The sequence below is a fragment of the Podarcis tiliguerta genome (genome assembly GCF_965153285.1).
Source record: "Podarcis tiliguerta genome assembly, chromosome: 17".
Classification (NCBI taxonomy): Eukaryota; Metazoa; Chordata; class Lepidosauria; order Squamata; family Lacertidae; genus Podarcis; species Podarcis tiliguerta.
In genome coordinates, this window is record NC_139550.1 from 29,785,899 (window position 1) to 29,812,866 (window position 26,968).

At 44.1% G+C, this 26,968-nt stretch overlaps 1 protein-coding gene across 1 annotated transcript; it reads left to right on the forward strand.

The window, feature by feature from the left end:
• Positions 1 to 17,669: 17,669 nt before the first annotated feature.
• LOC310667686 (homeobox protein NANOG-like) lies at positions 17,670 to 24,738 on the forward strand. Its single transcript, XM_083420532.1, has 4 exons — positions 17,670 to 18,071; positions 19,931 to 20,202; positions 21,252 to 21,341; positions 22,647 to 24,738. Exons 1-4 carry the CDS (start codon positions 17,876 to 17,878, stop codon positions 23,085 to 23,087), a joined length of 999 nt encoding a protein of 332 aa, XP_083276658.1. The 5' UTR covers positions 17,670 to 17,875; the 3' UTR covers positions 23,088 to 24,738.
• Positions 24,739 to 26,968: the final 2,230 nt, after the last annotated feature.

Sequence of the window (26,968 nt, forward strand, 5' to 3'; positions counted from 1 at the left end):
GCGCCTGCCCTGTGAAACGTCCTCCCAGCAGATGTCAAGGCAATAAACAACTATTTTACTTTTAAAAGGCAGCTGAAGGCGGCCCTGTTTAGAGAAGTTTTTAATGTCTGACGCTGTATTGTTTTTAATAGTCAGCTGGAAGCTGCCCAGAGTGGCTGGGGAAACACAGCCAGATGGGCAGAGTATAAATAAAGTATTATTATTATTATTATTATTATTATTATTATTATTATTATTATTATAGTGCGGGCAACCTATGTGCAGCAAAACAGAGACATGGCAAGGTTCCCTCCAAGCAGTCTGTTGCAGCAGGAGGGCGATGCACTAGCGGCAAGGGCTCAGAAGGGGAAGGGTGAGGTGAGACTCTGCAACAGAGCCTTCTTGATGTGCCCCCACCTTACCACCGCTAGGGGCTGCCCCTTCCCCACTTGTGGAGGGTGAGAAGGGCTTAGGAGCACCACCTGCTCTGACAGAGAGGGGAAGTTTAGAGAGTTGTGTGGGTCCAGTGCTGTTTCCCAGGACAGTAAAAAAGAAAAGAGGTGATTCAGGCCCCCAGGTGGAGCATCCACCTGCTGGAATTGCTGCAGAGACAAGGATTCTCAAGAATTGCTGAGTGTCCTCTGCTTCTGCTCTTGGCAGGCAGATGGTGAAACCCACCAGAACAACTTTGCAGGCCCCAAGCCGTCTTGGAACTCTGGCTATGAATTTTAGAAGCTTCCTCCTTGCTCTCAAACCCGACTTCCTTACACCTTTGCCTTGCAAGAACAACTGGACTAGATACTGATCTTCCCTAGCTACTGAGTTGGCACCATTATTCCCCCCCCCCCCCATTCTTTATAATCACACTTTCATCCAGGGATGTCAAATAACTTACAAAAAAAAAATCATTCAGTCAAAAATCTAACATGCATCAAAATCCTCCTCCTATTAGTTATAGATAACAGTAAATGCTTTTGTCCCTACTCATTTATCCTAATTTCCCCCCCCCTTCCTCCCTCCCCTTTAACCCCTCCCCCCAAAACTTGTTCTCTCTTCAGATCTTTAACCATGTGCACAGATTATTTATTCAAATTTGGATGGTTGGCTCCTCCTTTCCCCCCCCCCCCGCTATCCAGTTCCTATAACTTGTCCATTTATTCAAAATCTGTTGACATTTGTTTTCCCATGTATCTTCTGTCGTTACTGGTTCAAATATATCAGATTGTATATATTCAAAAACATAGTCATTCCATTTTTCCATTGTCCATTTATCCTTTTCTTTCCATCCTAATGCAATAACAAGCATACCACCTAAGATCATAATTTTATACCATTAGACCAACTATAGTAAAAGTTCCGTGCTTTACTTGCAAGTAAGCACATACATTGTTGGTCATGGACAAGAGATAGGGCACTATCACACAAAACAACCCTCAAATTGTAGCAAAGATTACCCACTCAAATCTCCCCTGGGTTCCAGATTATGTGAGAAGCCTCCTCAAATTCACAAAGCAATGGCGACCAGGGTTACTCAGTCCTATGGCTGTTTCCTTGGATGGGGCTCATTTCAAAGTTAAGTGTGCTTGAAATTGAGTCCTAAGAGTGAGATCCAAACCCCATTCTGATGCTCTGGACTGGGGGAAGTGTATGGATAAGGCAAGAACCCTCTGGCAGTGGACAATTTATAGAAATTTAATAAACAAGAGGGTAAAGGTAAAGGGACCCCTGACCATTAGGTCCAGTCAGGACCGACTCTGGGGTTGCGGCACTCATCTCACTTTATTGGCCGAGGGAGCCAGCGTACAGCTTCCAGGTCATGTGGCCAGCATGACTAAGCTGCTTCTGGCGAAACCAGAGCAGCGCACGGAACCACCGTTTACCTTCCTGTCGGAGCGGTACCTATTTATCTACTTGCACTTTGACATGCTTTCGAACTGCTAGGTTGGCAGGAGCAGGGACCGAGCAACGGGAGCTCACCCCGTCGCGGGGATTCGAACTGCCAACCTTCCGATCGGCAATCCCTAGGCTCTGTGGTTTAACCCACAGCACCACCCTCAGATTTCAAAAATGAAACAGAGCTATGTCCCACTTATGGGTTCCTCAGAGGCAGATACAGGTTTTTGATACAGGTTTTGTTTTCCCCCATTATTTCCTTCAAGGAAACTGCTTGGAGCACTGGCTAAGCAAAGTAACGTCAGACACAAACAACTCGCAGGGCCATGTCATGGTTGTTTAGCCGAGTTTCCTACATTGCAGGGGGTTGGACTAGGTGACTTGGGGTCCCTTCCAACTCTACAGTTCTATGATTTGCACTACCAGAGAAGTTTGTATATTATTATTTATTGACCATTCATTTCTGGCCACAGAGGGCAGCAGTACATTGGCTTGGTGGGAATAATTTATTTATTCATTCATTCATACCCCACCCATCTGGCTGGGTTTCCCCAGCCACTCTGGGTGGCTTCCAACAAAATATTAAAAATACAATAAAACATCAGACATTAAAAACTTCCCTAAACACGGCTGCCTTCAGGTGTCTTCTGAAAGTCAGATTGTGGTTAATTTCCTTGACATCTGATGGGAGGATTATTTTCAAATTTTCTACCTCCCTTCAACTAGTTTAACTTCGGACATTTGCAAGTGCTGTACAAGTGTTATTGCTTTAGGGAAGAATGGCTGTCAGACTACTTAAAGAAATATTATAGTACGATGAACTCACGAGCAGGATTTGAGCTATGAGCAACAGATGTAATGAGGTTATTGTATTGTGGTTATGATTTAAGAGATAGGAGATAAGGTGCAGCAGAAGAGGAGAAACTACAACTCCACGGAAAGCGGGGTGGGAAGTCTACAAAAATAAGAGAAAAAACATAATTGTGCGTTGGATTGTATATGTCAAAAATGGTGCAACTTAATAAAATGTATTCATTTTTAAAAAGTGTTATTACTATTGTTATTATTTCTACTACAATCAAAACATAACGTCAGGAAAACAAATGACAACTTAAGGAACAGTGTAACAAAATATACAAGTTACAATAAAAAAAAAATGTCTACACTATGAACACAAGGGAACAATAGCAGCAGCAGCAGCATCCCATAAACATGCAGAAAATAAGCCTGAGGAAAACTGCTGCTCTCCAGATGAACTTCTACCTGCCTTGCAGCTGTTAAAGAAACATACAGTAAGCAAGGTCAATACAACCCCCCCCCCCCCCCAACAGAAAGCCAAGGAGCAGCCTTCTCTCCATGGCTTCCCCTCCCTTTATCTTTTTATCTCCAACAAAAGCAGGTAAACTGCCTTCTTCCTTCAGTCCCAGACATTCCCCCACCACTTCCATTCCACAGCGGAGAACTTTTCCAAACCTCCATTCAGATGGAGAAAAGCTATTTGGCCAAGGAGCCTGAGGCTCAAGTACTTGCTAATCGGCTATGAATGATGCTTGGGTCAGAAGAACCCAGGCTGGGATGTGGGGTTCCACAAAACACAGGGGGGCTGCATAATATTGGGAATCTTTATTTTATTTTATGCTTGAGGGAGAAGCCCAAAGGCATCTGGTGACAGCAGGTTGAAGTCTGAATCCTTGTTTATTTGTGGCCACTGAATTCGGTGGAGAAAAAGAATGCAGCATAAAGGCACCATCCTATGCACATTTACCCAAAAGTAAGTCCTCTTTATTTCAAAAGGACTTGTCAAGTAAGTGTGCAGAGGCATGCAGCCTGATCTCTTTGAAATGCGTTGCAACGTATTGAATAAAATATAATAATAATAATAATTTATTATTTGTACCCCTTCCATCTGGCTGGGTTTCCCCAGACACTCTGGGTGGCTTCCAACAAAGATTAAAAATACATTAAAATGTCACACATTAAAAACGACCCTAAGCAGGGCTGCCTTCAGATGTCTTCTAAATCAAAATTAGAGGCAAAATAAAGCAATTAATCATATTTTAACTTAAACGGAGGGAAAGTGCTATATAAATACTATATTTATAAGATAAATACTAAGCTTTATAGTAACTATTGTCAAAATAAAGCACATCTGAGGGATGCAAAGCAAAAGACTAATTCACTGCCAAGCAGTGCTCTTGCTTAAAATTAATCATGTGACATAATAGTTCATAATTTCTTTAAAAATCATCTCAGTAGGGTTTGTGTTATACAATCTACTGCTATGCACCATTGGGAAGCCAGGTGCTAATTTATAAAAGCAATTTGCAGTGCAGCCCCCTATATATAGTTACCAATGGGTACGTTCCATTGAACACTGTGAGATGTAAACATACCACAGAATTACACTTTTTTAAAAGCAACAACAAAATTGTATTGGTTTTTAAACAAATACAAATACAATAACCATTCTGGGATGTAGAAACTGCTTTGTTAGAAGCTAAATTAACCCTACAGTCACATCATACAATTCAACCACTTTGCCCATTTCAGGTGCTTTGAAACATGGTAAAAACATATAACAGATTCCTATTTCTTCCTCATTATGATTTCTTTACATTTTCAATCTAAGTTAAAATATTGTACTTGGTCACTTTAATTTTGCCTTTAATTTCGATTTAATTTCATATGCTACAGTGAATTTGAAAGAGATCAGTCTATAATCCTCCACACTTTGATAAGTCCCTTTGAAATCAGCAGGACTTATCGTTGAGGAAATGTTCTCGAAACAGGAGTGAGCAAGGAGGTAGCAATGTTTGATAACAAATCCAACAAGGGGGTAGGTACTTTGTCAAAAGCTTTTCAAAACTCTAAGTATACAATATTCATAGGATCACCTCTATCTATATACTTATTGACAATCTCAAATAAAGATTAGTGAGACAGAATTTAGCCTTGTAGAAGCCGTATCTGAACTTTGTGAAATGTTCTCCAATTCCATTAAAGAAACTTTTGCCAACTCCTTTGGCAAAAAAGAGCAGCAGATCCCTGACAGGTGTGAGGTTGGCATAAAGATCATTGAGCCTGTTATTGCTGCAAAGCACTAGGCTCTTGTGAACTGCTTTCAGGAGCTGGGAGTCAGGCGCAGGTCAGCAATAAAACACCCAGTGTCAGTGAAGTTAATTCTTTATTCATAGGAACCAAAACAGCTCAGGCCTAGTGGTCACAGCAACTCTTCCCAGTAGGTCTTGCCCCAAAGGGGCAGTTGCAAGGACTGAAGATCCCCACCTAAGACTCCTCACCTGGGTCCTTCCCCAGCAACCTGTAGAAGCCATGCTCGTTCTCCTTGGGCAAGACTTGTTCTTCTATATACTTCTATATATAGTTAAATATTTTCATGAGTTTTCCCAGGAAAAAACCCTTAAGCTTCTGGTTTTCAGGATTTTTAAAGATTGGTGTTAATCTTGCCTAATAATAACAACACCTTGCCAACAAAGGTCCATATAGTAAAAGCTATGGTTTTCCCAGTAGTGATGTATGGAAGTGAGAGCTGGACCATAAAGAAGGCTGATCGCCGAAGAATTGACGCTTTTGAATTATGGTGCTGGAGGAGACTCTTGAGAGTCCCATGGACTGCAAGAAGATCAAACACATCCATTCTTAAGGAAATCAACCCTGAGTGCTCACTGGAAGGACAGATCGTGAAGCTGAGGCTCCAATACTTTGGCCACCTCATGAGAAGAGAAGACTCCCTGGAAAAGACCCTGATGTTGGGAAAGATGGAGGGCACAAGGAGAAGGGGATGACAGAGGACGAGATGGTTGGACAGTGTTCTCGAAGCTACTAACATGAGTCTGACCAAATTGCGGGAGGCAGTGGAAGACAGGAGTGCCTGGCGTGCTCTGGTCCATGGGGTCACGAAGAGTCGGACATGACTGAACGACTAAACAACAACAACAATAATAATATTTATACCAAGAAGGCCCTCTGCCTGGTTCCCTGTAACCTTGCAGTGAAGGAACTCCAGAAGGCCCTCAGAGCTGGACCTCAGTGTCTGGGATGAATGGTGGGGGTGGAGATGCTCCTTCAGATATACTGGGCTGAGGGCTTTTAAAGGTCAGCACCAACACTTTGAATTGTGCTCAGAAACGTACTGGAAGCCAATGTAGGTCTTCAGGACGGGTGTTATGTGGTCTTGGTGGCCACTCCCAGTCACCAGTCTAGCTGCCGCATTCTGGATTAGTTGTAGTTTCCGGGTCACCTTCAAAGGTAGCCCCACGTAGAGAGCATTGTTGTTGTTGCTGTTGTTTAGTCGTTTAGTCATGTCCGACTCTTCGTGACCCCATGGACCAGAGAACGCCAGGCACCTCTGTCCTCCACTGCCTCCCGCAGTTTGGTCAAACTCATGCTGGTAGCCTCAAAAACACTATCGAACCATCTCGTCCTCTGTCGCCCCCTTCTCCTTGTGCCCTTCATCTTTCCCAACATCAGGGTCTTCTCCAGGGAGTCTTCTCTTCTCATGAGGTAGCCAAAGTACTGGAGCCTCAGCTTCACGATCTGTCCTTCCAGGGAGCACTCAGGGCTGATTTCCTTCAGAATGGAGAGGTTTGATCTTCTTGCAGTCCATGGGACTCTCAAGAGTCTCCTCCAGCACCATTATTCAAAAGCATCAATTCTTCGGCGATCAGCCTTCTTTATGGTGAGAGCATTGCAATAGTCCATATAATGTAACATTAACATCAGATGACATTGTAACATAAGAGGGAACAATTTTAACTATTCTCACGAATGTGTGAGTTATTTCAGGCTCAATATTTGGGCATCAAGTTAGAAAAAAAGGAAAGAGGCAAGACAAAGGAAGGAAGAGCAAAGAAAACTAAGATTGGTGCCTTCATTATACTACCTATAGTTATCAAGCAAATGAGAGTAAGCTCTCCAGATGCAGGTGAGGGCCTCCTCCTCCTCCTTGCAGATTGTGTCCACCAGCCACACATTTTGAGGCTATTTTGGCATTTCTCAGTCGGAAAGCCTCTCTTACCTATGTGTCAAGTCACCCCTTGATTTTTTTAAACAGACAAAGGTCACAGCTGGTTACAGTGGTACCTCAGGTTAAGAACTTAATTCGTTCCAGAGGTCCGTTCTTAACCTGAAACTGTTCTTAACCTGAGGTACCACTTTAGCTAATGGGGCTTCCCGCTGCCGCCGCGCTGCCGCCACACGATTTCTGTTCTCATCCTGAAGCAAAGTTCTTAACCTGAAGCACTATTTCTGGGTTAGCGGAGTCTGTAACCTGAAACGTCTGTAACCCGAGGTACCACTGTACTTCTCTTTGCACACAGTGACACAATTTTTCCTTTTGAGTGCAGAACTGATCCCAGGGCCCTCTCTCCTAAAAAGGTCCTTTGCTCGACTTTCCACACTAGACAGTGAGTGGCTAGTTCTGGCCATTCATAATCAGGGTCAGGACAAACTCCTGACCCAGTGTTATGGTGCTAAATCACCTTGTTTTATGTGTCTAACCTTCCAAACCCTCCAGATGTTGCTGCTAGGTTCCAACTGCCCTCCTCCCCCTACTCCATGACATCTGACATCCTGGATCTGCTGTCTAGAGCTGATAGTAATAATAATAATAATAATAATAATAATAATAATAATAATAATAATTTATATTTATATCCCACCCTTCCCAGCCAAGGCCGGGCTCAGGGCGGCTAACAAGCAATAATAAAAACAAGTTGAATGAATGCAACTTAAAAACAAGATTAAAATACAACATTAAAATATTGAAACATTAAAATATTAAAATGGAGCCTCATCACAGGAGGAGAAAGGAAAAAGAAAAAAGAAAGAGGGGGAGGGAATCAAATTGGCTCCAAGCCAAAGGCCAGGCAGAACAACTCTGTCTTACAGGCCCTGCGGAAAGAAATCAGATCCTGCAGGGTCTCATGAAACAGAGCGTTCCACCAGGCTGGAGCCAGTGTTGAAAAGGCCCTGGCTCTGGTTGAGGCTAATCTAACTTCCTTAGGGCCCGGGACCACTAGGGTGTTGCTATTTATGGCCCTTAAGGTCCTCTGTGGGGCATACCGGGAGATAGTGTGGGAAGGTTTACTTTAGCAGAGTTAAACAATTTATAAGTTTATGCAGCCATCAGCTTGTTGCTGACTCATCTGAGTTCTACTAATAAAGATGCCTTCCTGGTTAAAAATCCCTTTGAATACCTTTTAAAGAATACACACACGAATCTGATTCGTGTTAATATAAAACTATTTTACTCTCAGATTCATTCAGGTTTACAGAACTGCACCTGAAGGCAGGCTTAGGTTACATAACAAGCAAATAAACTATACCAGAGGGAAGTTGGTCCTGAGGTGACAGCAACTGAGCAGTTATTTTTCAAAGCTACCAGCAACTGACAAACTGGTTGTCACAGCAACCGGTTAGAACATGGAGGCCGTTAGTCCTCTGTCGGAATGTTGTACTTGACTGCACCTTTACATCCCCCAGATAGGAGTTGGGGGTTGAGAAACTAATTCAAAATGCTGGAAATGCGCCCAAGGGAGGGAATACTTAAGGGTGCGGTGTTATGTACTGGGCCAGCTGGGGGATACTGTAGATAGTTATGCAAATGAAGGATCGAAAGTGACGTTCAGTGATTGGATAGTTTTAGAAAATGGCAACAGTTACATTGTTCTGGAGCTCTATATAAGCAGGCTGACTGAGCTCCTCAGTCAGTTCTGTTCCAGCTTACATATAAAGAGCTGCTTTGGAAGAATTACTGTGTCGTCTGATATGGTTGCCCACAACTTAACATGCGGGTGTGAGCCCTGCAGAGGTGCGGTGTGTATTTTAGGGCTGAGTGAGCTCCTAAAAATTCCTATTTGTGGGTGGTGCAATTGGGGGCAGGGGGAGGATTTTACTGATGGGGGGGGGGGGTAATTCTCCTGCCATTTGGATGGAGACAAATGGAAAAAATCAGAAAATTAACCAGAACACTCCATGGGAGCATGGGATTTATGAAGGTCAAAAAACCAAGGAGCATCTTTAAAAACTACCCATGGGGTGGGGGGAGAAGAACACGGCTTCAGAATGTCTCCCCTCTTCCCCGCTTACCTTACCTTCTGTGGCAGCAGAGGAGGCAGAAGACCATTCTCTGGGCTTTAAACTGAGCCAAAGATAGTTGTCGGAAGGAGACAGATGTTTCCGATGTCAACTGATCCAAAAAAGACAGTTCTCTAAAGCAGACAGACATCTGCAGTGTCAACTGATCTGAAGGAGACAGCTGAATGAGCTTTTAACTGATCTCAGGATCCTTTCAAACAACTCACCTGGTTTCCTGGGAAACAAAACATTCTGCAGCCCATTGTGAAGTCAGATCTTGGCCAAGGCCTCACCCAATGGACTGTGGGCTCTCTCTCTCTCTCCATCTCAGGCCCATGTCAACACTTGGTATCTTCATCCAGCTTCCAAGCACCTGCCCTGCCCCTTAATTTACCCCTCACCAGGAGGGCCAGGGCAGCTGGATCTGGGCTTCCCTTATAGTTTTGGACCCCCAACCTCGCATCGCTGTGGGAATCAAAGGGAATAAAATGGGCCCTGACTGTGATCCGGTTTCCACCACCTCATGAAAACTCACCTCCCTGCCCAAGATGTTGTCTGGCTACATCTTCCTCATTTAGTCATTGTGTATTCTCGGTTCCAGTGGTTTGAAAGTTCTTGCCTTTTCATTTTAGGGTGTGGGCTACACCTTCTCTCTCCGCCTGGCTAACTCACCATCTCTAGGCAGCTTTCAAAAAGCACATTTGTACTCTCAGGGGGTCTTCCTTGGTGCTTTATTTTCACTTGAACACCCCACCTTTCCTCCAAGGAACTCTAGGTGGTATATATGGTGTGCTATCCCTGTCTAAATTATCCTGGCAATAACCCTCTGAGGTAAGCTAAGCTGCCTCCAAGACTGGAAGGAGTATGAGGCTATGGTGGCTTCGAATGATGCCCCGATACCCTGGGGTTGGGCATGAGGGCTGGAAGGTGGGGGTATTCACCCTGAGGGAGCCCCATCTCAGATTTTGTTCCAAAAAAATTTGTGTGTACATACCAATGAGATAACCTCAAATTATTTTTTAAAGAGTTTTTGGTCCAAAATTGGGTGCAGGAGAATTTTTTTAAAAATTTTGATTTTCGCGCGATTTAGGCAAATGAAATTTCTGTGTCAGTTTAGGAAAAAACCTCCTGTTCTGCTTATTTTTCAACCAACTGGGCTTATTTTGGTATCAAAATAAAGCTATTTTTGGTCTCTTTCAAAATAAGGTATAAAAATGGTATTAAGTGCCACAGAAAAGGGTCACCAACTATTCAAAGTGAATGTTAGTCATTTTCTACCTTGGTTGGTTTGATTAGCCATAGCACACAAACCAAAACTAACACATGTATCATACTTTTTTTAGTAGTAGTAGGATCTGTCTGTGTGTGGTGGCTCTTAATGCACTAACTCCAGGCTCAGTCCACTCCTTGTAAAAGTCCCCAACACGTTTGAATGGTCTTTTCCTGACAATCCTCTCCAGGCTGCAGTCATCCCTGCTGCTTGTGCACCTTTTTCTTCCACACTTTCCCCTTCTGCATAACTTTCCATTAATGTGCTTCAATACAGCACTTTGGGAACATCAAATTTCTTTTGCAATTACCTTTTGAGGCTTTCCCTCCTTTGTGGAGGGTCTCAATGATGGCTTTCTGCACAACTGTCAGGTCAGCAGCCTTCCCCATGATTGTGCTTCCTACAGAACCAGACTGAGAGACCATTTAAAGGCTCAGGAACCCATTGCAGTTGTTATGGATTGAATAGCTACTGCACCTTTTCACAATATTCTAATTTTCTGAGATTGTTAATTTGGGGTTTTCATCAGCTGTACGCTATAATCATCACAATTATAACTAATAAAGGCTTGACACATCTCGCTTTGCATGTCACGAGTCTATCTCATATATTAGTTTCACCTTTTAAGTTGAATTACTGAAATAAATGAACTTTTCCACGATATTCTAATTTTTTGAGTTTCACCTGTATATCTTTTCATACCATAAAGTCTCTCTGCACTGAAGCACAGGGCAGGAGGGGGCAGGGAAGAGCAGGGTGCTCCATCCTTTGCCCATTAGCTGCTCTGCCAACCTGTGCTTTCCCCTTTCACTCTCAAAGTCTTGTGCCCCAGGCTAGATTTTGACCCTGCATCTCCAATGCCAACATAAGCCTTAATGGTTCTGTGATGTTCAGATAATCAGGAGTCTGAGGCTTTAATGGCAGGGGAAGCTTGTCCTCTCAGTGACCTGACAGCCCCAAGGACAAATGGGAAGCAACTGTTCATATGCATAAAAATTCCTTTTCCAGGAAAACTGCTGCAGGGGAGAACCGCCAGGACTGGTTTGGCCTGGTAGTTGTATTCATCCAGGGAAAGGATTACCTGGTTTCCTTAAAATTTAAAAATTAAGGGGGGGATTAAGAAAAATTAAGGGGGGATTAAGAAAAACAACACCTTTATTTTGATCTGATGCCTTAAAAATGCAGATGAAGGAACTTACTTGGCTCCTCCCATAAGCTGCAGAAATGATGAATAAAGCTATTTTGAAGGCTGTCCATCAGACCAGGTGAGAAGTATCCATGCCACTGTCATGACTATCTCCACCACAGATACCTGGGACAGCAATGTGAGGTGGGGAAGGGGGGAAATCCATCAGTGTATTTTTCCACTTAAATGCTTCCACTTTTAGCAATGCACTGAAGGAGCATCTCTATACCAATTGTTCAGCTGAGGTCCAGCTCCGAGGGCGTCCTTGCGGTTCCCTCACTGCGAGAAGTGAGGTTACAGGGAACCAGGCAGAGGGCCTTCTCAGTAGTGGCACCCGCCCTGTGGAACGCCCTCCCACCAGATGTCAAGGAAATAAACAATGATCTGACTTTTAGAAGATATCTGAAAGCAGCCCTGTTTAGGGAAGTTTTTAATGTTTGGTGTTTTATCGTGTTTTTAATATTCTGTTGGGAGCTGCCCAGAGTGTCTGGGGAAACCCAGCCAGATGGGTGGGGTATAAATATATTATTATTATTATTATTATTATTATTATTATTATTATTATTATTATTATTCCATGAAATGAATTTGTCATGTTGTTGTCATACCCCACCTATAGGGCTAGGTTTCCCCAGCAACTCTGGGTGACTCCAAGCACATATAAGAACATAACAAATCATCAAACATTAAAAACTTCCCTGCTTTCAGATGTCTTCTAAAAGTTGTATAGTTCTTTATCTCCTTGACATCTGATGGCAGGGTGTCCACAGGAAGGGGAAGGCCCTCTGCCTTGTTCCCTGTAACTTCACCTATAACATGAAATAATAATACCAAACCAGTGATATTTTAGGGAGCAGGCTAGCAGGTGAGGCCAGTGACTTACCTCACAGGAGCCTACACAACACAAAACTCTGTTGCTGAGACTGGAAGAAATTTAAAGACTATTTACAGAAATATTGCAAAATTAATGAATGTTAGAATGATGTTGGATTGAGGTTAAGGGGTTTTTAGCAATAATGTTATGAAAGAATATGCAAAAATGGAATGTTAACAGGTGGAAAGTTAAAGCTAAAATATATTAAGATCAAGATTAAGATAAAGGTAAAGAGGGAAAGGATTTGCTGAATAAATAAACTGACTTGGAATACAAAGAGGGGAGGTGTGGGGAAGTCCGAGAAACAGGCAAATGCAAGATATGTTATGAAAGATTGAACTGTTCTTACTTGCTTTTTACTTTTCGTATTTTTCTTTTTTTCTATTTTCTTTTTGTGAAAATCTTAATAAAATATTATTATAAAAAACAAAACTCTGTTGCTGTATGTAGGCTTTATTTTATTTGTTTTTTATGTTATATTTTGGAAATGTACATCCAGGTTTTTTTTCCTTTAATTTTTTTGGGGGGAGGGGCAAGAGAGTGGGGCCCTAAGCTATAGCTTGTTTAGCTTATACGTAAATCCAGCACTGGGGTTGTGGGTGGTTTTACTTCTTTGTGTTAAATGTTTCTCCAGCATGCTGCAGCCTCCCCACCTGCCGGTGCTTCCTGATCTCAATATCATAGAATCTTAGAGTTGGAAGGGACCCCAAGGGTCATCTAGTCCCACCCCCCGCAATGCAGGAATCTCAGCTAAAGCATCCAAGACAGATGGCCAGCCAACCTCTGCTTAAAAACCTCCAAGGAAGGAGAGGCCACCATCTTTCGTGGGAGTCTGTTCCACTGCTGAACAGCTCTTAATGTCAGAACGTTTTTTCAAATGATTAGTTGGAATCTCCTTTCTTGCAACTTGAAACCAGGAGATTCTTCAGTTGAGATTCCTGCATTGCAGAGGGTTGGGCTAGACCTTTGGGTTCCCTTCCAACTCTACAGTTTTATGATTCTATATGCAGTTTTACTTATTTGATATTTATCTATCAATCGTCTCTCTATCTATCCATCTATACAGAGGAGCATAGGGGACAAAATGACAATGAAAGTGGAAACAATGTGATAATTAAATTAAAGCTCATCAGTAAGTGGTGGTGATACTATCATCATCATGACTAACAATGCAATTCTTCGTATGTCTACTCAGAAGTAAGGGTTGGCATTCAACTAAATTCTAGCCAAAGTAGACCCATTGGCATTAAATTAGCCATGTTCATTCATTTCAATAGGTCTACTCTGAGTATAACTTAAGTAGGCTACAACACACTAATTTCATCATGCTGTTGCTTGGAACAGTAATACACAAAAAGCTGATTCCATTAAATTTGGCTAATGTTGCCTCTGTTCAACTTGCCTAATTTGAGTTCTGATTGGTGTCCATTAATTACCTGAAAGAGCATCTCCACCTCCATCATCCAGCCCAGACACTAAGGACCTCCTCTGAGGGTTTTCTGGCGGTTACCTCACTGCGAGAACAAGTTTCTAGAGGCTAGATTATGAGTCTTTGTAAATTGTGTTTCTAAAGGAACTTTTGTTATTGCCAAATGCCAATGTAATTGCATTATTAATTTTGTTATGAATAAAAAATCATTTTACGTTAGAGTTTAATAATTATTTCACTATTAATATACTTCTTAATTGTATTTCAGTTCAACAATTACTTGGATAAAATACAAATTTTGTTATTTGCAAATGGCTTTAGATACCTATTAGGTCCATAAATTACCATGTAGCATATATTCAACACAAAAAAACCTGCAACAATTTGTTGTTGACAAAGGACAGCTGGATATATAAAGGGCCTCATTGCCTTCAATAGCTTAGGTAAAGGTAAAGGTACCCCTGCCCGTACGGGCCAGTCTTGACAGACTCTAGGGTTGTGCGCCCATCTCACTCAAGAGGCCGGGGGTCAGCGCTGTCCAGAGACACTTCCGGGTCACGTGGCTAGCGTGACATCGCTGCTCTGGTGAGCCGGCACCAGCACAGCACACGGAAACGCCGTTTACCTTCTCGCTAGTAAGCAGTCCCTATTTATCTACTTGCACCCGTGAGTGCTTTCGAACTGCTAGGTTGGCAGGCGCTGGGACCGAACGACGGGAGCGCACCCCACCGTGGGGATTTGAACCGCCGACCTTTCGATCGGCAAGCCCTAGGCGCTGAGGCTTTTACCCACAACGCCACCCGCATCCCTCTTCAATAGCTTAGGGCATCATCAAACCTAAATCTGGCCCTGCACAACCCATTTGCAAGGATAATACAAGATCAATCTCAAATTCTGAAGCAGCCTGCAAAAAAGTCAGAAAAATGGGATACTCTTCCACAGGTGGAGAAAACTCTGGAGAAACTGGAGAGCAGGCTTTGGTGGACACTAGATCAGACCAAAGGCCCTCCATTCTTATAGTGACCAGCGAGATGCCAAAGGGAAACTCTTAAGTTTGCTGCGGTAAAACAAACCACAACCCCTGGTTTGGAAGCCATACATGCTTTGCCTGAGTTGTCCCTTCCATGCATGGAGCAACTAGCCCAGATAAGCAAGTTCATGGGAAACTATTAGCAGATTGAGGTTGAATCCTGACAAGACAGAAGTACTGTTTTGGGGGGACAGGAGACGGGCGGGTGTGGAGGACTCCCTGGTCCTGAATGGGGTAACTGTGCCCCTGAAAGACCAGGTGCGCAGTCTGGGAGTCATTTTGGACTCACAGCTGTCCATGGTCAATTCTGTGTCCAGGGCAGCTGTTTACCAGCTCCATCTGGTACGCAGACTGAGACCCTACCTGCCTGCGGACTGTCTTGCCAGAGTGGTGCATGCTCTGGTTATCTCCCGCTAGGACTACTGCAATGCGCTCTACGTGGGGCTGCCTTCGAAGGTGACCTGGAAACTGCAATTAATCCAGAATGCGGCAGCTAGGGTGGTGAATGGGAGTGGCCGCCGGGACCACATAACACCGGTCCTGAGAGATCTGCATTGGCTCCCAGTACGTTTCCGAGCACAATTCAAAGTGTTGGTGCTGACCTTGAAAGCCCTAAATGGCCTCGGTCCTGTATACCTGAAGTAGCGTCTCCACCCCCATCGTTCAGCCCGGACACTGAGGTCCAGCGCTGAGGGCCTTCTGGTGGTTCCCTCATTGCAAGAAGTGAGGTTACAGGGAACCAGACAGAGGGCCTTCTCGGTAGTGGCGCCCACCCTGTGGAACGCCCTCCCTTCAGATGTGTATGAAATAAGCAGCTATCTTCTCTTTAAAAGACATCTGAAGGCAGCCCTGTTTAGGGAAGTTTTTACTATTTAATGCTGTATTGTTTTTAACACTTGATTGGAAGCCGCCCAGAGTGGCTGGGGAAACTCAGCCAATGGGCCAGGTATTAATAATAATAATAATAATAATAATAATAATAATAATAATAGTATGAAAGACAGGTCACTATTACGATCCCTAGATTGCCATTGGGAATGTGCTGTGGCTGAGCCTTGAATGAACGACTAACGTGTTCATCCATTGACCATAGAGGGAAGTGACTGAGCAGAACCAACCAGATTCAGTGCAGCCTGGCACTGGGTGCCCAACCAAGGGGGCGCTGCAGGGCTCTGCAATGGTGACACAGAGCATGTGCAGACCACAAGGCAAGAGGTCCAGGTGGGGGGCAAATTATGGCCTCGCACAGGGCGCCGCTGAAATCTGGAAGACCGAAGTCCGCCTCTGGGATGAGCCTTTCACAAACTTGCTCTTCCATCCACCCTTCTTCTGCCCTCCAGGAAAACCCAGTTCAGCCTCCTACATTCCACTCCACATGGACATTGCAGGCGGTTGGACTAGATGACCCTTGGTGCCCCAACTCGACAATTCAACGTTTCTAACACACACAGGCAACCTTGCATTTGTGTTGCCCATAAGGAAACTCACCAGAGAGCTCAAGGGTCAACTGAAGGTGGTGGGAGGCAGATTTTCGCCTCTCCCTGGAGCTCCTCCCTTGTGCCTTGACTCTTTTAATTGAAAGCAGGTGGTGGCAGTGAGGTGGAGAGGGCTCAAATCTTCATGCTACATTTAAAAGTTCCTTGTTTGGAGAGAGAGAGAGAGGAAATTCCACTAAAATGTGTGTGTTAAAAATCTTCTCTCCCCATGGAACTTTGCCCAGTCGCCACCCGCCACTAGAAACTGCCGCATTAAAATACCCATCCAGATATAATAACTTTATAGCTTTATGCATCTTTTGGTCTTATTGGCCCCTCTGAGAGGCAATCCCCATTTTAGAGACAAGGAGCTGTGGCTGGGAAAGCAAGTCCTTCCTCAGGGTCACAGCTGAGCTGAGGATTTAATCAGCTCTTCTACAGCCTAAGCTCCACCTCTGGGTATCAGAAGGTCTCACAGGCATGCTGCAGATCCTCTGCTTGGCCTCCTCTGAATTCAGCGGGCTTACTTCTGAGTAAACACATGGAAGATTAAGGAGCCTAGATACCAAGCCTGTCATCACATCCTTTTAGCACTTTTCCACCATCCCGGTTTCTGTGCCAATCCAATCTTAGCAACAACTACAATGGCTGTTTGGCAATGACTTGGCCTTTGCTTTGCAACCCTCAAATGTGCTTTATTTTGACAATAGCTACTATAAAGCTTAGTATTTATCTTATAAAGCATAGTATTTATATAGCACTTTCTTTGGTGACTTGCGTTCAAAGAAATAAGAACTGGCCTGCCAGCCATATGCCTCTGGAAAACTAAAGGAAAGGTGTGAAACTAATGGCATTTCCCCACTGATTGTTCCCAGCACCTGATCCTTAGAAATATACTGCCCCTATGCATGGAGGCTCCCTTCAGCTCTCTTGGCTTAGGTTCCTAGCTGTTGATCGACTGATCTTCCCTGGATTAATCTGCCCCCAGTATATCTGAATTAATATAAGAATAACAAACTGCTTTGAGGGTTAAAAACAAACAAGTTACTGGTTTGTTTTAGTTCTTGTTTTTATTATGTATTTTTATGTTGTGAGCAGCCCTGAGATCTACAGATGAAGGACTATTTAATAATAATGATTTTTTTATTTTGTTTCGACTACAGCAGACCAATGCGGCTACCTACCTGTAACTAATAATAATAATATATCTATATGATGCCCATCGACATACAAATTCAATAAATAAAATACTGAAAAAATTGACATTCAATGCCCTTTTTTAAATGAGTTGGGGAGGGAGGGGGTTTATTGGGTTGTTTTTGCTTTTATTTATCTCATATATTTCCTGTTTTTACGGTGTGCTTTTATGTTACTGCGGGTCTAGGGTAGCATACAAATTTTATAAATAATAATAATAATAATAATAATAAATATTTAAAAGTTAGGAAATAAATTGCGAACGAGGGTCTCCATCCTCCGATCTCCCGCCCCTCCCTCCCGCCCCGCCCAGCAAATTGGACCCCCTTTTAACATGATAATGACTGGGGAAGTCCTGCCTGCAGCCCATAAAAGATCCCCCAGGGAATCGCGGTCGCTTCGGTGATCCAGCCACGCTTCCGAAGCGTCCCGCCGGCTCCTCCATTCATGAGCATCCCACTGGCCCTCAATGCCTCTTACCGGGTCTACCCTGCAGGCGTGGTGGCCCCCGCTGACATGGGCTACGACGGTTACTACTGGCCCTCGGTGAAGGAGGAGATGGAGCCGGCGAGCTGCTCCGGGGGGTTCCCTGCCCCCGAGGCTGTTAACGGCCCGGAAGGGAAGGGCCCCAGCAATAACCCAGGTAAGCTGATCTCCAAGGAAGACGCGCAAAGGAGGTTTGCAGCCCTCTTTGCTTAAGTCTCTTAAAGTCACTTCACCCAGGAAAGCTGACTCCATTGCACCAAGGTTACCCCAAACATGGGTCTCTAGCTGTTCTTGGGGTACAGTTCCCATCATCCCTGACCCCTGGTCCTGCTAGCTAGGGAGGATGGGACTTGTGGTCCAAAAAAACAGCTGGAGACTCAAGTTTGGGGAGCCCTGCATTCTCAGTTAAGCAAACATTGGGAGCTTCTTGCAGCGAATGCAAAGCTTGGAATTCGCAAACTGTGAAGCAGAATACAGAACCCTTTTGGATGCAAAAGTTGGGCATTTCCTCCCTCGCTTGGTTTTAATGCACCCAAGCGGGGTTGCTTGTTCGGAAGTCGCTTGGGGTTGCCTGGGGCAAGATAAAGCGACTAACAAATTTAGTAAGTAATAATAATGATGATGATGATTTCGATGGGGGGCCCTTTAACCGAATTTGGATTGTGGTCTTTTCCATGATAGGCTTGGGTGGTGTGCACGGCAGTAGGGAATAGTGGGTAGAGGGGGTTGAACCCGGGAGACCGGGGTTCAAAGGCTCGCTTAGCCATGAAGCTCTGGGTTTCATCCCCGGACTCTCTGCCTACTTCACAGGGTTGTTTTGAAGGATAAAATGGGGAGGTGGGGGGGGCGAGCCATGTGCACCACCTAGAACGCTTTGGAGGAAAGCCAGAATAGAAACGCAGCAGATAAAGAAATAGAAATGTTTCCTCGGGAGCCCATTTTGCTGACAGCGCAGGGAACAGGTTGCAGGTGCGCCGCCGGATCCTATGCAAAGTTAAGGGCGCGGCGCCTAATTGGGCTAAAAAAAAGTTATGGATCTGGATTTCCAGGCCAGCGCAAAAACCCAGCCCCTGGTGGAGAGGAGGTATTCAAGGAACAATTGTCTGGGTTTGAAACTGCCGCTTATCTAGGGAGCAAAACCGGGTCAGTGCTAGGAGTTTATTCTGCCTAGCCAAAGAAACCGCTTTCTGGATGGAGAAGAATGCGCTCGCATCAGCACCACTTTTTCCTCCTCCCCGCCCCAAGACTCCTGGGAACTGTAGTTCGCCAAGGGTGCTAGGAATTGTAGCTCTCTGAAAGGTAAAGGACAGTTCCCAAGATTCTTAGTGGGAAGTCTTGTGCTTTCAATCTATGTTGTGGAGGTGTCCGGAAAGTGGCTACCCTCATCTCTTAACCTGGATTATTACTGGGCACCAATTGCTCAGTTCCCAACATTTTGCGGACTCGAAATGTGAGCGCGATCTGGGTGTCAACTCGTTAACCCTGCCCTTCCCTCTTGTTATGAACGTGAATTTCGCCGAAACATTTTGCAAGCCGGTTACATACCCAACAGTGTTTTGCAGTCATTTAAGGTATGATCGTCTTAAGCAAGAATTAAAGCATTGCTTACATCTAGTTCATTAGTGTTCTGCAGTCTAGTGATGCTAATGATAACTGTTAATTGGTGGGCGTGGTCTGTTGGTCCTGGAAATGAGCAATGCAATCCTAAGCAGTGTTTACTCAGGTGTAAGTGCTATTTAATTCACCTGGGCTTAGTCCCATGTTGGTGGAGTTAGGAATTGCAGCCTGTTGAAGGTTTCCTTTTGTGTTTCTATGTTCAGAGCGTGCAAACTTTCAAATATCACAGGAGGTCTGAGAAGTAGCTACAGTTTGATCTTGCCTGATGCAAAAGTTCTGTATAGAAAGTTTGTGTACTGTTTTATAAAACTTATTTATCAAACACTTTTTGCATTCTGGCTTTTTAAGCCCCGTTCTGCCCTATTTATCCTTTGCCTACTGTCTCTGCTTGATTCCTAGATCTCTCCCCGAGGTCTTCCAGCTCTGGGATATTCACTTATTATACACCAGATTCTGCAACCAGCCCCAACAAGCCGCCCCCCTCCCCAGATCTGACTTCTACTCCCCAGCAGTGCAAGGAGGAAAGTAAAGGGGGCAAGAAGAGCAAGAACCGCACGGCTTTCTCTCAAAGGCAGCTGCAGGTTTTGCACCACAGATTCCAGATGCAGAAATATCTCAGTCCACAACAGATCCGAGAACTGGCCTCTGCCTTGGGACTCACCTACAAACAAGTAAGTGTTTAGCTGAAGCAGGGCAGGGTCAGGCCGGGAGACCTTTGGCATGAATTTTTAAAGATTTGCTCTTGTTGCACTTGACTTTCAAGAGTCAGAATTCCAGTTGTTCTAACTTGCATAAGCTGTCCTGCAGAACTGTCTTGAGATCCACCTTTTCTGTCTTGAGATCCACCTTTAATATTTGTCTGCCACCACACTTCTGATTGTGTATGCCTCAATTGTTTGAGCCTTCCTTCCTTCTCTCCTTCTACAGCTTCCTTTCTTACATAGTTTGCTTTGTTCTTTCTTGGTGGCGTGCAGAATTGTATTTGTTTCCTTGTGCTTTAACTGCCATGGCTTCTCTGAGCTTCCCTGGGAGTTCTAGTTTGGTGCTGAACTGCAACAAAATGCTGCAGTGCGGGGTTATCTTGATTAGTCATTTAATCTTTTGCTTCCCCATCGCAACAGACTAGTCAAAATTCCATGGCACACTTTGAGTTCTCATTAGGATGTTTTTGAGGTCCTTCCTATTTTATGCACTGTGACTGCTGTTTGTTTTCTGATATTTAATTTTATTGGGTACTATTGTATTCTAATGGGTTACTGAATATTACATCTGATGCAAGTTGTTTATTTTAAAGTTACGTTTTTGTTACTATGACATTTTTGTATTGGGTCAAATTGTTATAAGGTGTGCAATCTTTGTTTCTTCTGCTTGTATACCGTCTTATGTATAGTAATACAGAAAAGCAGTATACAAATTAAAAATGAAATGAAATTCCATGCAAGTAGTGCCAATTTGGTAACAAATCTCCACCTGCACACTGAAATGGAGGGAATGGCTGACTCTACTCACCTGCACAGAACTCCCAGAGATCTCTTGAGAAGGAGGAATGCCAAGTTCATTCTAAGCCTATTGTATAAACATGCTCACTGGATGAGCTTTTTTGCCTTCGTGGCTGACAACGTAAAGATCTGACTGTGTGTGTTGTGAGTGGTGCAAATACACCTTTGCATGGATTGACTATGGATGAAGGAAGTTGCTTATCTTGTACTGTGTATTTCAGATAAAAACCTGGTTTCAGAATCAGCGGATGAAATTTAAACGAACCCAGAAGGAAGCTGTGTGGATGAGAAGAGGAATATGCCAACCTCAGGTAATAAGGCGGCCCATCTGATGGAGCAGAACTTCTCCAGCTTCTGACTCATTAAGATGCTCCTGTGTGTTGCCTTTATAGTAGTGCCTGGCCCACAGTGTGAGCAAAGGGTTCTAGATTCAATCCTTGGCATCTCTAGTAAGTAGGGCTGGGAAAGATCCCTGTGAAATCCTGAAAGTGCTGCCACCAAGTAGTCTAGACGATGACTGATGCTGAGATCCTTAGCTCATCTATCTGTATAAGGCAGCTCCTTATGGTTTTGTCCCCAAATAAACAGGGCTTTCTAAATCCATCCTAGAACCACAGAATTGTAGAGTTGAAAGGGACCACAAGAGTCATCCAGCCTCACCCCCTGCAAGTCAACCTTTTGCCAAACTTGGAGCTTCAACCCACAACCCTGAGATTAAGAGTCCCAAGCTGTACAGACTGAACTATCCCAGCTTGAGCTAAGCCTCCATTTCTAAGCATGGGGGGAGAGAGGACACAGGCACTTTCCCCCCCTTTCATGTACAGTATTGGGTTCTTCACTGACATGGGTGTCGACATCAACAAACAAGTATAATGTCCCATATATGTATCTCACAAAAAAATACAAAGCAGGCCTCAGTATGACAATGGAGCTTTGAAATATTGGTAGAGGGAGCGGGTCCGTTACATAGGGACGGGCGGTGGAAGATATCCTGACATGGATATGTGATTAAAATAGGGCCCCTCAGTAGCTGTCATGGATGTTTCAGTTGACTTTCCTGCATTCCAGGGGTTTGGACCAGATGACTGGGGGGGTGGGGCTTAAACTCTTAAGATTCTATGATTCCAGGGCCAGATTGAGGTTTGATGAGGCCCTAATCTACTGAAGGTAATGGGGCCCTTTATATGTCCAGCTGTCCTTTGTCAACAACAAATTGTCGCTGTTTTTTTGTGTTGAATATATGCTATATGGTAATTTATGAACCTAATAGGTATCTAAAGCCATCTGCCCATAACAAAATATGTATTTTTTCAAAGTAATTGTTGAACTGAAATCCAGAACAGATTAAGTTTGAGAACCAGGATACCACTGTACAGTGGTAGCTCGGTTTACAAACAGCCTTGTTAACGATTAAAAAATGGTGTGTCTAGACAGATGTCTATACTGTGTGTTAGGTCTGTCTGAGGCCACTGCGGGTTTAAAGGTCTGCACCAACACTTTGAATTGTGCTTGGAAACGTACTGGGATGCAATGTGTTTCTGTAGACAGGTGATGTTTCAATGCTAAGCGTTGCTATTTGGGTGTGTGTTGAAACATCACTACTTTACTCTTTACAGAACGGTTACCTGGACATAAACCCCAGCTATCACCAAGGATACGCCATCAACGATGCTAGGAATATCCATTCATTGGCCAATGCCCACGAGAACTACGCCAGCAACCCCGTCGTCATCAACAACCAGAACTATAGCAGCGATCACAGCCAGATCTACGGCAGCCCCCAGGGTCTGTGTCCAGTTGTGGGAGAAGGAGAGGATGGAGGCTTCTTTGGGAAGGCTGCTGGGCCCTGTTATGGCCAACAGGCACTCGGGTACCTCAGCCAGCAAAGGATGAACTTCTGTCACGGTTTCTCTGCAAGCCTGGAGTATGCTGCTGTGAAGATGGAGGGTGGATATCCTTTTCCCAGTGTATCTGCCACTGCTCCAGGCACCACCTCTGTCCTGCAGCATTACCAGACAGACCCTCTTTCAAACCCAAGGACACCAGAGCAGCTCTAATTCCCAGACTTTAGGTTCTCTCCCTGCCACCCAGGGCTCTCATTCTTTTACTGCTTTCTCTTCAGATTCTCCTGCTGCAAATAGGAGTCCTGCTCCTATCTTCCCATCTCCTTCACTGGCATCTGCTGAAGGATCTTGGCACTTGAAAAAAACAGAAAATGGGCAGTTTTATTGTTGTCTTCTGACTCGGGGGCTGTGTGTGTGTGTGTGTGTGTGTTGCATGTGTGGCTCTGAACTTGGCTTTCATCAGTTCATCCTGGCTGGCTCCAGGAAAAGGCACTCGATGTGTATGGAAAACCATGTTCACGAAGAGGAATCTGCAAATGTTAGAATTAACCGTGCTCCCGTCTCCCCTTGGTTGTCTGCTGTGTGAGTCACTTCCTCAAGAGCTCAAAATTTGGCTGCTCCTCCCCAACCCAATTTGAAGGCAGCTTCTACTCTTTAAAAAAAAAGGACTCTTTTTGTTTCTTTCCCCATTATTCTCTTTGATCTTTCATGAAAGATATTGTTTCTTTCCTAACAAGAGAGCATTTACTCTTGCTTCAACTGCCTATCTGTTAAGAGTAGGATGACTTGGGGGCAGAGGACAGAACTTCTGGTTTAAGGTACATCCACTACATGGAAGCAAAGAGGTTGCCTTTCTGACCTCTAGTGCAACCTGTTGCTATTGAACCTGTCCTTCTGCATCTCTTCACTTGAGGAGACCTCCAAACCATAATGGACAGAGCCAGATATAATCAAAGTGAAAAGCGAGGTTTTCTTTATTTTGGCAGGAAACACTGTAGGGGGCTCTTTATTTCCCCTTGCACCACAAATCTTCAGGCCACAGCAAGGGATGACCTCTGCAGGTTCTCTTTGATCAGTCCTGGAAGGACTGCATAAACAACCCCACAGTAACCCTCTAGCCAAAGGCTCTCTTAGGTAGGGCTTGGTTGCTGATGGCCAACTTGGAACTTAGTATTACATGCCCCCCAATTTTATTATAAAATATTTCATTCGCCAATATGACAAGACCTGTCATCATAGGGGATCTACTGTAGCTGCCAGAAAAGTTGGTGGCTTGTGTGATTTTTTAATATGACACTGCAGGACATTGTTGATTTATCCTCTGGCTAGCCTTGCTTTTTAAGTCTTACTATGTAGTGTTAACCAGAACGGGGAGGAAACGTCTGCCTCCTATCCGGCCGTACTGTGGACCTGCCTACTTAGCAGCAGCCTAACTGCCTAGATTAGATTTTCTTTTGGAATGAGGGGAGAGTTAATGGACTTGCCAAATGTTTTTAGTGTTTCATATTCTCGTGGTTCATGTGTTTGCATACAGAACACACCTGCTTTCTAGTTAACATAGAGTGTTTACTATATTGCTGTCTCATTTTTAATCTGCACAAGGCATTGGTGTTATGATTGGTTAGTAAAAGTGCATCCTGATAACCATGTTTCTGTTTAGCTTTTTGTTAATGTTGTTTAAATAAGCCATTGGCAAGTATTTGCAGCTGTTATCGTACAAGAACCTTGTGATAAGTACATAACCTTGTTGCCCTAGGAGAAATGTTGCTAGCCAACCAATATTAGTTTTGTTGAGGTTCAGGAAACCCATTTAAGACCCCCAATTAGCCATGATGCCCATAGACTTTCTTTAACTGAAACAGGCTCTGACTTACATTTCCCGATCTCATATATTGCTCAGAGCAGCTTGGATTAAGGTTACCTGAGGCTGACAACTGGTTATCTTCATGCTAATAATAATAATAATAATAATAATAATAATAATAATTCACTCACTCAGAGAAGCCTACTGCATCCTTCCCAGTACTGGAGCATTTTGTCTTGTAAACCACAGAGCCTAAGGCTTGCTGATCAGAAGTTTGGCAGTTTGAATCCCTGCAAGCTCCCATTGCTCGGTCCCTGCTCCTGCCAACCTAGCAGTTTGAAAGCACGCAGTGCAAGTAGATAAATAGGTACTGCTCAGTCATGCTGGCCACATGACCCAGAAGCTGTACACTGGCTGGCTCCCTGTCAGTAAAGCGATGAGCACTGCAACCCCAGAGTCATCCACGCCTGGAACTAACTCTCAGGGTTCCCTTTACCCTGCTACATTTTCCCAAATATATATGAATGGAAGGGCAAGATATCCCTGCCATGCTGCTTAATTATTTGCAATAGTCTGAAAGGTGAATTATACTCTCTTCTTTAAAATTACACCTTTGTGTCTATAAACTGTGGTCTAAGCTACTTTTTGAATCCATCTCTGCCAAAAGAAAGGAACTCACATTGAAACTTATAGATGGTTCCTAACACCATGGAAGCTGGCAATGCTAAACCCAGGAAACTCAACTAAATGCTGGAGAGGTTGCACCAGTACAGGCACATATATCTACATGTGGTGGGAATGTCTCAAAATTCAACACTTTTGGACATCAGTCCTACCAGAAATCTTCAAAACAACAAAAAGAGGTATTAGAAGCAACTCCAGAACTGGCCCTAATATAGACAACAACATGCACTCAAACTACAAAGAACTCCTAAGCCACCTACTCTCAGTAGTTAGGAGCATCATAACTAGAAACTAAAGAGGGACCTGTCAGGAGTGAACATGGGCCACTGGTACCAAACCATATGGAAAACAGCTACTAGAAAAGCTAAGCAATTAATTGAAATGAGTACAGGGACGAATGAAGGGGATGCCTTCACCCTGTGTGGCTCCTGTTCATTACACACGCAGTCCAACAAGACAATCGCATAAACCCCCCCTCTCTCAGACAAAACTCACTGCAAGCAACTGAACGCTGCACATGCACTATGCAAAAGAAGGAAAAATCATTGCCCCCCTTTCTCCCACCCTTCTCCACATCTTTCTCCCCACCCCCAACCTCACAATGCTTACGATAGCAATGTCTCACACCAAATGTAACTTAACCTGTAGATAGGATTCTTGTAAACTGAAAACACAAGAGATGTTATATGTACCTTTGTTATCCATGAAAATCTATCAATAAGAACAATAAAAAATACACCTTGTTTTGGGTGTGGTACGCAATGCCGGGGCTGAAATTGTACCTAGATGCAACTAGAGCCATTAAAGAAAGAACATACATGGGGACACACATAATGACAACTAACCTAACATGAGGCAGGTGTCTTGGGATAGGAAGTTTTCTTTAGCAGTCAGCAACTTGGGTGATGGAGGGAAGGCAAGGTGATGTGAGAACAACCCCAAGCTTATTATATTTGTACCCCGCCCATCTGGCTGGGTTTCCCCAGCCACTCTGGGCGGCTTCCAACAAAGATGAAAAATACACTAAAATGTCACATATTAAAAACTTCCCTGAACAGGGCTGCCTTCAGATGTCTTCTATCTATCGCTTTGACATCTGATGGGAGGGCGTTCCACAGGGCGGACGCCACTACCGAGAAGGCCCTATGCTTGGTTCCCTGTAACTTGGCCTCTTGCAGTGAGGGAACCGCTAGAAGGCCCTCGGAGCTGGACCTCAGTGTCCGGGCAGAACGATGCGGGTGGAGAAGGTCAGTACCAACACTTTGAATTGTGCTCGGAAACGTACTGGGAGCCAATGTAGGTCTTTCAAGACCGGTGTTATATGGTCTCGGCGGCCGCTCCAACTTCAGCTTCTGACCTTCTGGGGGCCAGGGAGGGATTTTTTATAATAATAGTGCCCTGGTTTTTGCCTTTCCTGGAGTAACTTCTATAGGCTGGGCGTGGATCCTTTCCTCATGGTGCCCAACCAGAAGCATTGCTGCACTAAAACCCAGGGCAATCAATGTTTTGGGAGTGGTGTCAAAGCCAAATACAGCAGTGTCCTGTACAATTAAGTGTTCGCATTAAGCACCTTAATACAGGTGTCAGGACAGCAGTGGGTAAACCT